Source organism: Gobius niger (assembly GCF_951799975.1).
Source record: "Gobius niger genome assembly, chromosome: 1".
Classification (NCBI taxonomy): Eukaryota; Metazoa; Chordata; class Actinopteri; order Gobiiformes; family Gobiidae; genus Gobius; species Gobius niger.
The window spans coordinates 60,007,959-60,024,338 of record NC_136852.1 but is presented as its reverse complement, the minus strand read 5'-3'; the positions used below and the strand labels follow the sequence as shown (position 1 = coordinate 60,024,338).

Below are 16,380 nucleotides of genomic sequence, written 5' to 3'. Positions count from 1 at the left end.
ATTTTTACTTGAATCGTGATAAAATCTGTGGCTGATCTCGATTATGCATGGTCTTTTTTAGTTGACAGGTCAATATCCAATTCTGTGGCAGGGTCGGTTCACTGTTTGAAGAGGAGTTTGGGCTTCAAGCAATGAAAAGAAAACCATTTTGTGTTTAATTGTCCTGGAGACATGCAGCCGACAGTCAAGTGGTTTAGACTGCTGCACATATGGCGAAACCATAGACTGTAATTCAATAGACCAATAGTAACTAGTGATGCACGATAATGCCAATTTGAACCGATAACCGATAATTCCGCATGTCCCGATACCGATAACCATTAATGACAACGATAATTATATATATATATTTGCACTTTATTTTGTGAAAAGAACTCAATGTAACAGTTCTGCCCAAAATGTATCAACTCTACCAAGCAATATACAAGTGTATAAATATAAATCAAATAATGAGTTTTACTTAAGGTTTGGGTCCCTAAAGCTCTTTGTTTTTATAGTTCCATCATCTGAGCAGGTCTGTCTCTGTTCATCTGTATCACATCTTATAAAAAAAAAAAAAAGAAGAAGAATATTACAACTACTACTTCATTCCTAGTATTTTTCTTTTTGTTGACATCATACTAATGAATTCTTATTTACAATACTGGAATATAGACAATATAGATCCAGGCGGCATCTCTGGAATTGCCCATATATGGTCATGCTTGAAAACAGTTAAGGGGGAAAACAATTTGGAGAAAAATCTAAACTTTCTCTAATTATTCAAAAACTGCTTATAACAAATGCTAAATTATGTATATAGTTTTCTACTAAATAAAGAAACAAAGACATGGAGAGGAGCAAAGTCGTTCAACAGCCCATAAACACATAAAAAACGGAGAATGCTGACTTGATGCTACATGTTAGCTAACAAGTAATGCTAACGGTTAGCTAGCGCGAGCTACAACTGACGTTTTTTCACTTCTACTGAACAATGTGCTGTGAGAAAATATCCATATGGGCCCGATTTACACCTGACTTTATTTACGTGTCATAAATGAGGTCATATTCCACCAGAAAATGGCTTAAAAGAGTGAAAAAATGTGTTTCTCCAATGATTCTATTTTCCCCCTTGGCGAAGCCACGCCCCCTTCTATGACGAGATGCCGTCTGTATCTATTACAGTATTTCACTGTGTCTAGAAGCGTCTCTGACATGAGAGAGAAGTGATGCCAAATCTGTGACAGATTCAACTTTGACTAATAATACAATACTACAGCACAAAAACAAGACACTCTCCTGCATTGGGCTCATTAATGCATTTGTGCCTTGTGTGGTAAAAAAAAACCCGAGCATCGCGGCTCATTTCATCAATGTAAAACTTCTCTCGTTCATAGCGCTTCAATCGCGGGGCTATCGTGTTTATTTTATCAGAAATACGAAGATAATACATAGGTTTAGGCCCCGCTCTGTTCCAGTAACTTACGGGAGCGGGTCCGCGGTTCGCATTTCCTCGTCTTTTTCTCATTTTGTTGCGGTGCTAATGTTGAAGTTACTTCTATGTAAAAAGTCAAAAAACTCTTCCTTCATGGAGAGCGCCTGCACAACGCTGTTTCGCTGGAATACTTGTCGTATTTTTCAGCTAAAACCGTGCAAAAGTCGGCCGTGGAGCGCGTATATCTGCTGCTGTAAATGTGCTGTCCTGAGTCTGCAGCAGCTCCGGGCTGCAGGACGTGCGGGACGGCGCCGCCGAGAGAAATGCAGCGAGCTGGAGCCACAGATTCAATGTAATTTGAGCTTATAATTATCGGGCCGAATTATTGGCCAAATTTTTTTTTACGGCTTTATCGGGGATGGCGCCAAAATGCCGATAAATGCTGATAATTATCGGAGGCCGATATTATCGTGCATCCCTAATAGTAACTGATTTCTTACGGCAGCTACAAGAAAGAGGGGGCAGGCACTGGACTAACTGACAGCTATAATGGGCTTTTTTGCCTCTCTTTAAATCCTTATGGGACACAGGCACCAAAAACCCAGGCAAACTCCTTCCTCAGTCCATTGATATTCACTGACTGCGCAGAACAATGAACAATGTTCTGGGGTTGAGTCCCGGCTCCAACAAGTTGCTAAATATGTCTAACTCACTTTTCACCCCCTTTCACCCTAAACTGTCCTGTATAATAAGCCTATGGTCCAAACAATCCTTTAAAAGAAATGGTGCTGAATAGGAATGATTGATTTTTTTTTTCTATCTCAAAAGCCATTATTTGTTCCATCCTGTCATTGGTGTAATATTTTCTTCTTTACACTGGTGAAATCCGTCACCTGAGTGGCAAGTGAAACGTACCAGTCACATCTACTCACATTGTCTTTTTCCCCATCTCAGTAGCAAAACAATCAAAATTGGGGATGTTTCTGGATCTGGACTCTGTGTGATGGAAATGACATGGAAGCAGAGCTGTTGCTATGGTCTCTTGTAGCGTAGCAACAGCTGTGGACCTCCGACCAAGGCCTTGTAAAAATACAGGCTACTAAATCCCTATGTTCAAGCTGTGGGGATTTAAAAGAAGGGGCCTATGAATTGAAATGCACCCACAGCTATGTAGGGACATGCTGGGCAATGTTTTGCTGTTGTGGTCATTCACTTTGTAAAAAAGTATGATGGTCCTACCTTATTTTGAGGCCGGATTAGTCAGTCCAGTGGAGTGTCTTGACATTGGGCTCTGCCTTCAAAGAAACAATAATGTTAGAACTCAAATATTGGTGTGTCTCCTTGTAACAAAATGATTGACTGCATCCTAATTTCTAAAAAATAAAACATTCAACATTTTAGACACATGATCAAGGCTGATCATGTGCAGGACAACACTGAAGTCATGACTGTGTTTTTTTTGGCAGCTGCATGAAGTACTGCCCATACTGGACAGACGCCAAAATGAGTGAAAAGCTGAGGGATAAAGCAACATAAAGGGAATGTGGTTCATCTCGACCCTGATTAGATATTCATGGGCAAACAAACCAAATCAGAAGCCCCTACAAGCAACGACAAAGGACAGAAAAGAAGGAAAATACTGGCTTACGCACCTCATTTGATTGCACTGATGTCTGTGGTGACATGCAGCCAGAGGCAGGAAGTACATTTACTCAAATGAATAACTTTTTAAGGAGCTTTGTATTTAAAAAAGTTAACATGTTCAACAGTGATTTACTTAAAGGCCCACTGCTTATTTGCGTAACATTTTTGATTAACCAGTGACCAGCAATACAAAACATGCTCCTAATGCAATTTTTGCAGTGGGTAATCAAAGAATAAATTTGGATGAAAACCTAACCCTAAAGATCTCATATTAGGCAGCCCTTAGTCGACATCTCCATGGAGATGGAAACGTTCCAACGTCGGAGTAAAGTTAGTCAGTCTTAGGACAGTTGAGCTGCTTACAGCAAAGACACACGTTTGTTTGTTTGTTTGTTTGTTTGTTTGTTTGTTTGTTTTCAAAAAATGTCAACATAAAAATATATTTATATAAAATTTCGCAAACAAATGCGTGCAAAGCTGCCATAAGGTCATAGATTTCCTATAATAAAACCTCGAGATGCTGCTGTGGCTCTAACAATGGCATGAGCTGCTTTATACTTCCATACATTTAGCATATTTCATATTATGATTGAATGAAATGTCATGCAGCAAAGTGCGGAGACAAGCCAAGTATGGAAACATTCAGTAGGAAGCACAGTGACTTGTGGAATTGTTCTTAGCTCCTTATGGACTGATGAGGTCCATGCCAAGGTTGCTATGCTAAAGGAGGTAGTACAGGAGGCCTCACAGCTCCTTTCCTAATTCCCTCCTAACTGCACATTCAGAGGTTACTTGTCATGACTGACAATAATGCACGTCTAAGTCAACGATGAGGAGAAGGAACTTCTTATTTCCACTTTTAAGATGCAGCCTGTGAGACTTTCCTGTCTGAGACAACAATCACACTCGTAGAAAGGAATTTGCATGTGCATTTAAATGATTACAACACACATGAACATTGACCATGGAGTCCACCACTTCCTCACTTCAACAAAATTGGGCTCAACGTGTAGAACTGTAGACACATTGACAGGCCTATTTTGAAGTTTGTATATATATATTTCACTGCAGAAGGTCCTTCAGTAGAGCACTCAGAGCAGTGGCTTTCTGACGGACTTTCCCTTATCCCACGGAACAGTCACACCCAGCACTGCCCACTAATGTTACAAGAATCACAAGTTCGATGGATAATACTTTTAACTGAAAAAAACATTTTCCCTAGGTAATCAGAATCAGAATGGTCATATTTAAAACATAAATTTTAGCTTCTTCAAACTCGCAGTTAGGGCCTTTCCACTCCCAATAAAATCATATTAGGTCTCAGTGCCACTTCATTTTCATTAACCAATATTTATATGATGGTAAATTGTTCAATTACAATCTATGACTCTTCTAAATAAACGTGGTACTGAAGTTGCCACAGGGGGTAGTATTCAGTTATATATAAGAACAAATACTTGGGTAACTGTACATATTATTAGAGTATATATCAATCAGTACTTTTCACAACTGCTTCAGTAATATTGTAATGAACTATCTTTACTTTTACTTTAGTAAACATTGTTACTTGTGCACAATGTGCAGTGAATTTTAAAGTTACAAAAGCTTCATATCGGCCTGTGTTTCATGTCCATTTTTCTTCAGACATATATATTATCAAAACATCATTATTCTATGGACTTATTGGGATTTTCTCAGTATTACAAGTCTTGTTTCTCATACTTTTTGTCACAACTAAAACATAAATCAGACTTTTACACTCAAGCAGTTACTCTACTCACTGCACTCAAGAAACATTTTCGCCAAGTACTATTATTTGAGTATTTATTTTGGTCAGTACTTTTTGCTTGTACTTGAGTAAAATAATTTCACTGTAAAGTTACTGGAGTAAATATATTTTGGCTACTCTACCCACCTGTGCGCTTTTGACGACTGGGTTTCTCATGTGCTAAGCTAATGCCTAAATGCTAACGTAGCTAATAGCAACGCACTGCTGCACGTGCGTTAGCGTTTTTAAGCTAGATAGTTGAGAGATGTGTATGTGTGGGTGATTAACTACTATAACAGCTTAAAACGGGGCATTGACTCATACATTTTGAAAAACGGTTCACTTGCTCGGCTTAAGCTTTACCTGAGGTTGTGGTCACGGATGTAGTAGTTGTTACACGGCTGAGCTCTCCAAGCGTCTCAGATCGGGACTGACGCGCTCTTGTCTCTGATCTTGAGCTTCACGTTGTTGTGACTCAAGTATCGTAACTGTGTTGTAAAGTGAGGCTGTGTCATCCCTTACATCTTTGAAGAGTTGAAGACTATATAAATAGTCACCCTTGTGTGGTGGTTGCCCCGGGCTAATCGGCTTGTCCCGAGTACTAAGTCTTCATAACAGAAAACAAAAATACCTTCTTTAAAAAAAAAAACCCGCATATACAGTACATAGACCAAATCCCAGTCAAAGCACACTCTTGCTTTGCTCATGGACCACACACAACCTACCCAAGTCAACCTTTTGCTTTTTTTTTCAAAGCACACCCAGGCCTTTGTTTTTCTGTCAAGTAAAAGTACAGACACAAAAAGCTGTGGAAAAAGTTGACAGGGTGTAAACATGTACATAAATAGGCTAGCCATTTGTGTCAGAAGCATTATCATGTTTCTGTGGCAAGTCCACAGTTGGCTAAATCTGGAGAAAGTAGCTGCTGTCATTTAGTCAGCATAGTCTCTGGCACTTTTCCCAATCTTACAATTAGTCTTTTGGAAAGGTACCACTCATTTTCCCCCACCCAAAATCACAGCCGTGCCAATTGCTCATGTATTTTTCTCACACTAATTCAAATAAACATAAATTACTATGAAAGACTTCAAACAATGACTTGGATCTGTTTTCCACCATTAGCCTAATAGCCGAACAATAATGCCCAGTAGGGTTGCTGTTTTTAACTAGCTCTTTTGAAACGCTGCAAAAGTCATCTGACCCTCCTAAAGGGGGAATTAGGAAGGGACAATGAAATATTGTGTTGTCCTTTGACTAAAACTATAAAAGAAACAAAAATCACAGTAGAACAATATATCTACCTGTTTAAATGGACTGGAGACCCAACACTTCTGTCAGCAAATGTTACACCACCAAAAAAGTCATTAAAAGTCATTGAATAGCTCATTCTTTGTCTTTGTTCAAGTGATGCATTTTAATCATGTTCAGGCAGACATTTTACATTTCCATTAACTGGCATGGGAATATGGGGAACTTCAGAATGCCCTTTTAAAGAATATCTAACATGGGAATCTTCCCCATCTTGTCTTTTTAAGATAGGGTGTGATAAAGGTTTCCTCCTTCCTTCCTCCGTTTAGTATAGTTGAACTCATACACAGCAATGCAAATGCTAGGGTTTAAATTTGTGATATAAATACATGCTTGAAGTAGTTAGTCATCCCATTGGAAAACCGTTTATGGTAATGCAGAACAACGGAAAAATAAAATGTATTATGAAAACAGTGAGCTGCACAAATATGTGCTATGGGTTCTTTACATGAACGAGATAACAAGAAGTGTTTGGATAAACCCTCTCTATCTTTGTCTGTTGGTCCCATTCTTTGTTATGAATACATTAATAAAAGTACTGTTTGACACAAAGATCTAAACAAGGTTTGAACGCAGCAGCTTTGATAAGAAATAAATGCTTCTTTCTGTTTGCTAAGTTTGGTGCTTTCCTCCTGTTTGTCACATGCAGCCCTTCATCCACACTGACGATGAGAGGTCGACCACACAAGTTTCGCTGAAGGGTTTTCCAAGCACAGGGAATGACGAGCGCTATTGCCACCTAGTTCAGACAGACCTGATGTTTTATCAACAGGCTACTTTACCAGAAGGCAGTTCATTAAAATAAATCAAATATTGTAAGACAAATCATCACTGTTTTGTTTTTACTCTTGATTAATGTTTTAATTCAATACATTGCAATACAAACTTAAATTCTCCCTGTTTATGGTTGTAAAAAATGACCCCACCACAAGTTGGAACACTAATCGCAATTAACCACGAAACAAATGGAGATTTTAACAAGACATTCATAAAATTGATAACCACTTTTGGTTGTCCAAACATCAACAATTCTTTCATTCACTTGTAACCACTAGACATATTTCATAATTAACATGCTCCGTTGCATTTTTTGCTCTAAACATATTTTAGATTGCTTTTGTGGTGCAAATTCAGCAACTCTCTCAAAAGTCCATGTAAAAAGACTGCATTCAGCAAAACTGGGAACTGCTACGACTGTAGCCTTTGAATTGGATTTAAAAAATTGATTATTTTCACAGATGCACTTGTGATGGAGACAACCTCCTTGCTGTACTTCAGTCTAACCAAGGAGACATGGCATTTTCATATCCAAACAACACGTCCTATTCTCTGAACTGTGCCAAAAGTAGAAAAACGCACACACTCTATAGTATGTAACAAACATTGTCACGTTATCTTTCATCTTTTCTCTTGCAGTTAATAAGACCCAGACAGATGAAGTACTTAAAAAATGTTTTTATCATCCAGTACATTGTATCTGACAAACTGCCCTATAGGGTTTTTCTTCTAGCTTCACACCATGCTGCATTAAATTCATGCATGCACACTCATGTTTTGACACATGTATTTTAGGGTGAATTCTCTTTGTCTTGCTGTGTGCATAATTTCACATTTCTTGAGATCTGACAAACTTAAGAATACTAAACTAACAAAAGTAACAGTCCTGTTTTATGTTTATATGTTATTTATGTTGTCTATGTGCATTGATTTTTGGCTGCAGCATGGGTGAATAGCCCAAGACAACTTCCCTACTTGTGGGACAATAAAGTGTATCTGATCTGATCTGATCTGATCTGATCTGATCTGATCTGATCTGATCTGATCTGATCTGATCTGATCTGATCTGATCTGATCTGATCTGATCTGATCTGATCTCATCTCATCTCATCTCATCTCATCTCATCTCATCTCATCTCATCTCATCTCATCTCATCTCATCTAACAACAACTAACAGCAATACAACGCCACAGCAAACCCTCTGTTACTTATAATGTTGCCCCATCAAAGACACCCTGGACATGGTACATTTCAAATGTAGTTGTCTTTTCTTGTTTTTCACTGTAAGCAGGAAACACAGATATTTGGCTGCAGTGGTAATTATGTGACAATATTACTCCTACTCTTGCGTTAACATTATGAGGCACAATAAGCCAAAGGATTGAGGGCCATAAAAATGTGGGAGTAATTGTGTCCACAAGGAATGCAGCTATTCCTTAGTGAATGATGATGCTGTTCAAAATCTTTTCACTGAAAAACACTCCCTTTAAGTATAATGAATTCTCTCCGTGATGTCGAAACACAGAGTCCTAGAAAGCTTCCTTGGTTCACGAGGTATGGATTTTAATTTTCGCTGGATATTTGTGGAGAGTATCAAAATCAAACATTTTTGGAAACTATAGTAAATAAAGCAATTTGAAAAATGCTGGTGAAAATACGTGGTGAAGCAGACTATTCCAGATAAAGTCATGTCCAACATGCATTTAAATGTATATGGGACCATTTTTAATGCATATTTACACTGCATTAACAAATTGTCACATTGTTTTACTGATGTGTGAATGAAAACATAACATAAAAGAGTTCTTTATTGTATATCCTGAAATTGATTTGTCTGGGCAAATGTTGCAAGGTCACAACCACTTTGTTCAGAAAACGGCATAACAGAAGATATAATATGAAGAACAATGACCAGTTAAATAAGAAACAAATGTTTCACTGTTATTAGTTTGTCAGATATAGCTTGTTTGTTCCTTTGATATTTATATTTAATTAGTTTGTTCTCAACATGGACTCCGAAAACTCAATTTAAAGTCAAATTCAATTTATCAATTGTGCAAATAAGAATCTACATAAATGCACTCAACAGCTGCACCTGCCCTCCTGAAGATTACATTTCCATCGGCTATCTACCAAAGTGCATTTTAATGTGGCCTCCTCTGATAAAGAGTTAGTCCCCATGCTTTGTGACTCATTTTTCATTCTGCTTCAACAGGCAAGTTCTGAGTGAAAGAAATCTATCTGGCATTATAATATGGAGGAGATTGGAAATGTTGAGATCACCTCACAAACACATACATATTCATACAAGCAACACGGCATCCATCATGAGCCTGAAATTCAACTCAATGTGTGACTCTGTGGGTGTAATTGACTTGTAAAAAGTGCTGGTGGTGACTTTTTGTTGTGGTTATGTTTGTGAATGAGAAGCTGATGAGAGTGTTGTGCGACCTGTATGTGGACTCGTGCTATCTGTGGTGGGGGCACAGTCACTGGGCTGCTCTATATTCAGCCTGAGAATGGAGGAACAGCTTGGGGACAGTGTTTGTGTGAAACAATACTGTAAACAGTCTCTGTGCTCCTTGTTCACCTTCACGAGAACACCACACAAATGAAATTAAACAGCCAAGATGTCAAACCTTTGTATGGATGCTGCAGGTGAAAATCTGGACATCAAACAATGAAAGAGGAGCTCTGAATGAGCAGTGATTTATAAAAAAAAAAAGAAATCCCCAAACTACCCCTGGGCATAAATCAATTACAATTCAGCAAGGCGATGACCTCAGATATAACAAGCTGTCACGGCAGTATGTGTGGCAGCATTTCAGCACCTGACATGAATGCAGAGTGCGACACTTATGAAGGACAATGTGTTATGATATGTGCATTCACAAGATGTTTGGCAACATGCATCAGAGTGTCTCTGTAGAGAGGACTGTTTTCTGGCAGAAACATACATCTTTCTCCTCTGAGTGAAGACTGTATGAATCCCAAATAGTCGTTTTGACAATCATTTAGAGATATATTCTGACAGTTAGTTCATTGTTTCTACTTCATAAATATTCATCATATATATATTTTTCTTTATGCCTTTTATTTTTAGAAAAGGCAAGTGGTGAGTTTACCCCTTTTTCATTCCTTGGACCACTTTTGAAAGATACTGACCCCCCCCTACCTACAGGTAAAGCTGCAGCTTTCTTCAACCAATTAACTTTGCTGACAAAACCTGTACCTTATAATCAACTTAGCCCACAGAATGTGCTCTGCATTTGTACTCTTCACTTCATGTTCTGTACATTCCTGATGTCCCAATTGGCCACTCACATGGTGCTCTTTTAAAATGAGAAAACACTGACACCACATTCACTTTATATATTGACTTTATGTTTTTGTCCAATAAATAGAGGGCATCACTCAATGTTCAAAGGTATCTTTATTTTAAGAGAAAAGTTACTAGACAGATGCAAAAAGAAGAAAAAAGGAATACACCACAACAAGTCATGGCTGGGGCTGACTGATATTGCAACTGTTTTTGATCGAAGCTGTCAACAAAGTGTCCAGGCTCTCCTCAATGTTTCTTACAGTCATAGTGCTGTAAGGCAGAGGGACAGGTGCGTGCATATGATGTGACTCTTTCACCCTCTGTTTTTTTCTCTGAACACTTCATAAAAATCATAGCACATAAAATACCCACAAAACACCTATGGCTCATATTGACATGTATGTTTAAATGGTATCTTCTAGAAACAGATGGTTGAGAGAAAAAGCAGTTGTTGGATCAATTTTACAAAAAAAAAAAAGTTCTTATGAACTCAAGAGGGAATTTTCTCGGTACTTGCAAATGTTGCATTAGCTTGCAGGATGCACGTAGCCCATACACTATTTGAAGATAATGCAAATACAAGTCTTAGTATATGGCACTGTGCAAAGGCTATTGTCGTTTGTGGAAAATGGTAAAAATGAACAATCAAAATGTATTGTAGCTATTTTTCTTCAAGCAAGTAGATTGACCCCTGAACCAGCGGATTATATCCTATTGATACACCTGTTTTTTGTCATAGCAATATAAAAGTTGCACACAGTATTGTCAGGTCATAAAATGTCAGAAACCTGTTACTGCCGTTTGACCAGAGACCAAATCCGTGATCAATACAGATATCAGTCACAAATTTGTAAATAAATAACACAACTGTCTTGTCACCAACACCAATAAATAAATATAACACAGGACCTGAAGTCTGACTCAGGCAGGTGTAAGGCTCTTTGGTCCCTGTAGAATGTAAGACTTTCTTACTGTGCATACCCAATCTTACAGTTGTGTTTTTACAATCACATGCACAAAGAAAACGGATGTCCACTGACGAAGAGAAGGCAGCAGCTCTACTTACAGACACAAAAGTATATACACATGCAAAACAAGCTCTCTCGGCCTCTGTTTCTCTCTCTCTCACTCTCACTCACACCCACACACACCTATTCACACGCACACACACAGGTCAGCAGAATTAGTAAATTGAAGTGTCGCTGCTGACAGCCCTTGTCCCATTGAGTCAATGTAAGACTGTGTTCTGTTCACAGTTAGACATATTTTTTTTTCTGTTGTTGATGGGAAAGAAAAGTCCTATTCATGGTCTTTTCTCGGAGGAGACAAAATCCAGTGTCCCAGTGCCAGAGGCGTTGATACAAATGTTGAATCACGAAGAGATGACACTTGTGTTTTAGAGCCTTTTTACATCCCAACATCAACCCAAAAAATATGTGTATTCAGTTTACGCATGGACATTTTACCAAGGATCAGTGAATACATTTCAGGTAGATTTTGAATTGGAATTTGACTTTTAAAATGTTGATATGTCTTCATAAATTCTTGTATTTTTATGGTGGCAAAATGGTATGAATCTATACGACTCAATCACACAGTCCTAGGTTTAATACCGCTCGGAAAATAATATTTTGCAGAAACATATAAGCCAGGGGTGGAGGTTTCACATTGGAATACTTTCATACCTAAACTACTACTGGATATTATTTTAGATGTGGCAATACTTTACTCTTCAGAGCCTTGTGACATACAATGAGAATGGCAAAACCTATCCCAATCAGTTGTAGGTTACACCGCATTGTGGCACAAAGCAAAAAGGTGATTTCCACATTGTAAAAGCTGTTTTCCATGATATGCACTCTCAAACAAATCTGCTATTGTATGCTCTCTGAACCATTGGTAACTTCATAATAAACAATCTTTACTTGTTGCCGTTTTAGATAAAAAGCGAGAAGCACATGTTTGCCCCGAGGTGGGACAAATTAAGACTGCCGACGTAAGAAATCATCACTAACCTTGTGTGCTTCTTGTACTTTGTGCTGATAAATATATAAGGCCCTAGGCTGATGGGACTGTCAGGTCATTGCTCATACTAACATGGTATTCCAATAAAAACAGAAAAATATAGTTATGATCTCAATTCTCAAATGCCATTTAACACCAGTGATCATTTTCAATATATAAATCTACAAACAGCATCTTCAGCTTTTCATTGAAATGGTTGTGTCATAGTGTCATCATAGTGCCTCTGTTCTTTGTCCTAATGTCACCTCACGCCTCACAAAGATGGATTTGTTTATCAAATACAAGCTGGAATTCCACAGTCCATGCAACGGCTAGAGCAACACCACAGCAGGAAAAGGAGGTCTACTGTTAACTATTGGGGTTTAAACTGCCTTTTGTCTGGCACAGTTGTCATTTCGTATTCCTCCAATAAGAAATGAAAAGTCATGGTGGGATTTATGAAGCTGGTGTGCATGCTAAAAGAAAGTGCCCTTGGTATTTCTGCACAGAATCTTTTTGAAGGCTTTTCGAAAGTCTTTGTTGAAGATGGTATAGATGACAGGGTTGAGCGAGGAGTTGCAGTAGCCAATCCAGAAGAAAAATGTGAAGAGAGGGTCAGGGATAACACAGGTCTCTGGGCACACGGCCTGAAGGGAGTATGAGAAGAAGAATGGGAACCAGCAGACCACAAACACACCAATGACCACTGCCAGGACAAAGGTGAAACGCTTCTCTCTATTCATCATGGCCTTTCGCCTGGCTGCCCCGGGATTGTTATCAGACTTGGACTTTCTCCCTGGCACTAGACGTGCCCCCTTTGAAGTGGCGATCATATCTTTGTACCTCTTGACTGATCCGGGGGAGTGGACCCCGCCTGCGGGTGAACCGGGCATGCTGGTGCTGCCTCGGCCTCCATGGCTGTGTTCTGCATCACTCTCCGTACTTGAGCTGTCCCCATTGTTATTGTGTGTTTTCTTTCCCTTCTGCTTACTTTTCTTAGTCTCTTTGGGCTTGGGGATGTCCGTGGTTGGAGAGGTGGGTCCGTGAGGAGAGCTGTCAGGTGTGAGAGCTCTGGATGGGGGCTGCAGGAGGTTATTGGAGGTTGGGTTCTGGGAGGGCTCAGACTCCTGAGAGGGAGAGGGGGTGATGGCCAGGGTCGGAGGCCGGATCTGAGCCGTTTTGTTGGTGGAGGGAGGAGTGCTTTCTTCGTCCTCTTTACCATTGGCGTGCACCTGTCGAGGTGTCTGGCTGGGGGTGGCACTGTTAACGCCATCCTTCCGGGGTTCTCCAGGGGGACGTCGTGTCCTCTGCTTGGCGATTTGATAAATCCTGATGTAGACCAGGATCATAATGAGGCATGGGGCAAAGAAGGAGCCAATGGTGGAATAGAGAATGTACCAACGCTCTTCATTGAGTTTACACTGAGGACCTCTATCCAGTCCCTCATCCTTTTCCTCACTTTTGTTTAGAGAGAGCAAAGGGGGGAAGGAGATTACAGAAGAAATTAGCCAAACCACCACAATTGCAGCTTTAATGCGTCTGGGAGTCCTCTGGCGCCCGTATGTTACCCTGGAGATGGACAGATAGCGGTCCAGAGAAATGGCACACAGGTGGACAATAGAAGAGGTGCAGAAGAGCACATCCAAGGCCAGGTAGATTTCACACCAGAGAGACTTGAAGTACCAGTAGCCCAGCAACTCATTGGCAAGTGAGAAGGGGATGATGAGTGTGGCCACTAAAATGTCCGCCGCTGCTAGGGACACCAGGAACAGGTTCTGTGGCCCCCGCAGTGAGCGGCTAGTCAGCACAGCTATGATGACCATCACATTGCCCACTATTGTGAAGACCACCATGAGTGTGATGGCAGTGGCAAAGGCTGCTGTGGCCTCAGGGGAGTATGGAGCCAAGTTTAGCATGCTCTGATTACAGGGAGCCGATGGGACCCCACTGATGGTGCTGCTGTTCCAGCCAGTGAGCTCCACTGAGCATGCGCTGTCCACTGGCGCGGCCATGCCCTGTGTCTAAGCTGTAAGAGCATCACAAGAAAGGTCACAGATTAGAATATGATATTGTGTCAGGTGTCATGTTCAAAGGTTTAACCTTTTAACCTACTTTACAATTATAGTGAAAATAGTGAGGTGAAACTCTACTGGAATACTGCCGACTAGTGGTAACAAACAGATTCGGTTTTGGAGCAAATGACAAAGTATGATCCAACAATGCTGTACCATCTGAATTACTGAATGATTGAGTGAGTACATTCGTCTAAATCTTAAGGCGATTGATCAGTTCTAGTCTATGATTCTTTGTCTTGTCCATTGCATTGACGTGTTTTTTCTATGAACATACTATTTTAATAATAAATAATAAATAAAATGTTAGCACCCATTTTTACCTGTGTTGTGAATGAATGTCTTTGTATTCCAATATTAGCTTCCGTGCAGCCTCCAAGACAGCTCTCCCAAGTCCATTGTAAGCGCACGGCAGCAGTCCAAGGCAGTGCGTCAAGCCACGGGTCAGAGCTTTTCAATTATGAACCTCGCCTCGGAGTTCTTGTCAAAAATATATGAATATAAAAAAAAATTCAGGAGGGAGAAAACTTTTTGAGAAATAAGACATCAAAAGTCGCCTATTAGAACCTATTGAAAGATGATATTTCAGGCGTGCAATTTGAAGGCAACTTCAAAAATAACTTAAAAAGTAAGATTTCATTTTACAATTGCCCTCACTGAATGGAACAAAGAGCCCCATTACAAAGCAACAAATATGTGGGCGTAAGATCTTAGTTGACACAAACAGACAGTCAAAGTAAAAATAAATAAATATATATATAAGTTAAGTTCGCGCGCAACGTCCTGCGCTGAAGCAGTCTTTGGTGGCGCTAAAAAAAAAAAAAAAGGCTAATCCTCCGGAGCGGCTTCACTACGCTTCTCTGGCCGTGTGGCGCACACCTTGGCTCCTCTTGCTGGCCACAAGTTGAGAGGAAGCCATGGTAAAACGCCGTCGCATCTCTACTTGTGAACAGGACCACAGAATAAAAAGCAATGTGCGCCCTGCCTCCGCGCTCTCCGCTCCCTCCCTTTAGGTCTGCTGATGTCACTCTGAAGCAGTGAGCGTCACGGGATGCTTTCTGTATTACCTCCTATCGGTCCTCTTCCATATCTGCGAGTCAGTGCCCAGCAGGCCCTGATAGAGGTTATTAGACACGGGTTGTTGGTTCCGCTTTGGCCATTTCACTCTGCGGGGTCCTGCGGGGTCCAGGACAGAAGCCTTGTTGGCCCCTGTTTTCGTCGCGGTTGTGATGATTGCCACGAGTTACAGTTTCCCAGATAACCGTTGTTCCTGTATGTCAATGTATCCACGAAAAGTGCAAGAATGTCCACAACATCAAATAGTCCTAGCCTATTTATCACCATATTATTTTGATCATTTTAACAAACTCAGGCTATTCAAAGGAATGGACTCCATGGCGCACCACTTATGTCCTGTCCGCCAACAAAGTGGAACATTCTCCCACTAATATAAAAGCATTAACTATAGGCAACCTTCAAAAGTATGAACTATGAGAGATTTTTGAGGCTGCAGTCAATTGTAGTGATTGGCCTCTTATACTGTGTTTGTATGTAGCCTGATGTTTTGTGTTTGCTTGCTGTGTTACTTGTCCAAGCCTAAGTAGGACAACTAAATAATATAGCCTGCACTATATCATATTTACGCTTGCATTTGCTCAAGTGTACGTACTTAAAGGTGCATTATGCAACTTTTTGTGTGAAAAACAAAGTTGACATTTGTGTGTATTTGTCCTTAGTGACCCAGAGGCTGTATGAGTAGATGGTGCCTTTACTTTCTTCCATACTCTACAATGCTCCAGGATAAATTGTTTTATAGGTTTTCTTGTGAGAGGGTCAGTCAGCAGGGAAAACCTTCCAGTTGATCCTAGAGCGTCCTAGAGACCACTGTGAGTCAAAGTAAATGCGCCATGCTGACCACTCATACAGCCGCTAGGGTTAAAAGGTCAAATGCACACAAATATCAACTTCTTTCCCCTCATAAAAACTTGCAAAATGAACCTTTAAGTTACTTTTTGAAATAATTGTACTTTTGCAAGTTCATACAGTGCTTTTTCTACTTGAGTAATATTA

General features: G+C 40.0%; 1 protein-coding gene across 1 annotated transcript; it reads right to left on the bottom strand.

Annotated features, from left to right (window-relative positions):
- Positions 1 to 11,706: 11,706 nt before the first annotated feature.
- adra2b (adrenoceptor alpha 2B) lies at positions 11,707 to 15,300 on the bottom strand. Its single transcript, XM_079579248.1, has 2 exons — positions 14,634 to 15,300; positions 11,707 to 14,264 (listed from the first exon to the last, which is right to left on the bottom strand). Exon 2 carries the CDS (start codon positions 14,248 to 14,250, stop codon positions 12,715 to 12,717), a length of 1,536 nt encoding a protein of 511 aa, XP_079435374.1. The 5' UTR covers positions 14,251 to 14,264; positions 14,634 to 15,300; the 3' UTR covers positions 11,707 to 12,714.
- Between the last annotated feature and the right edge of the window lie 1,080 nt (positions 15,301 to 16,380).

What these genes read in the sequence shown, in the direction of transcription:
- adra2b (XM_079579248.1), bottom strand. Translation starts at nt 14,250, where the DNA reads ATGGCCGCGCCAGTGGACAGCGCATGCTCAGTGGAGCTCACTGGCTGG.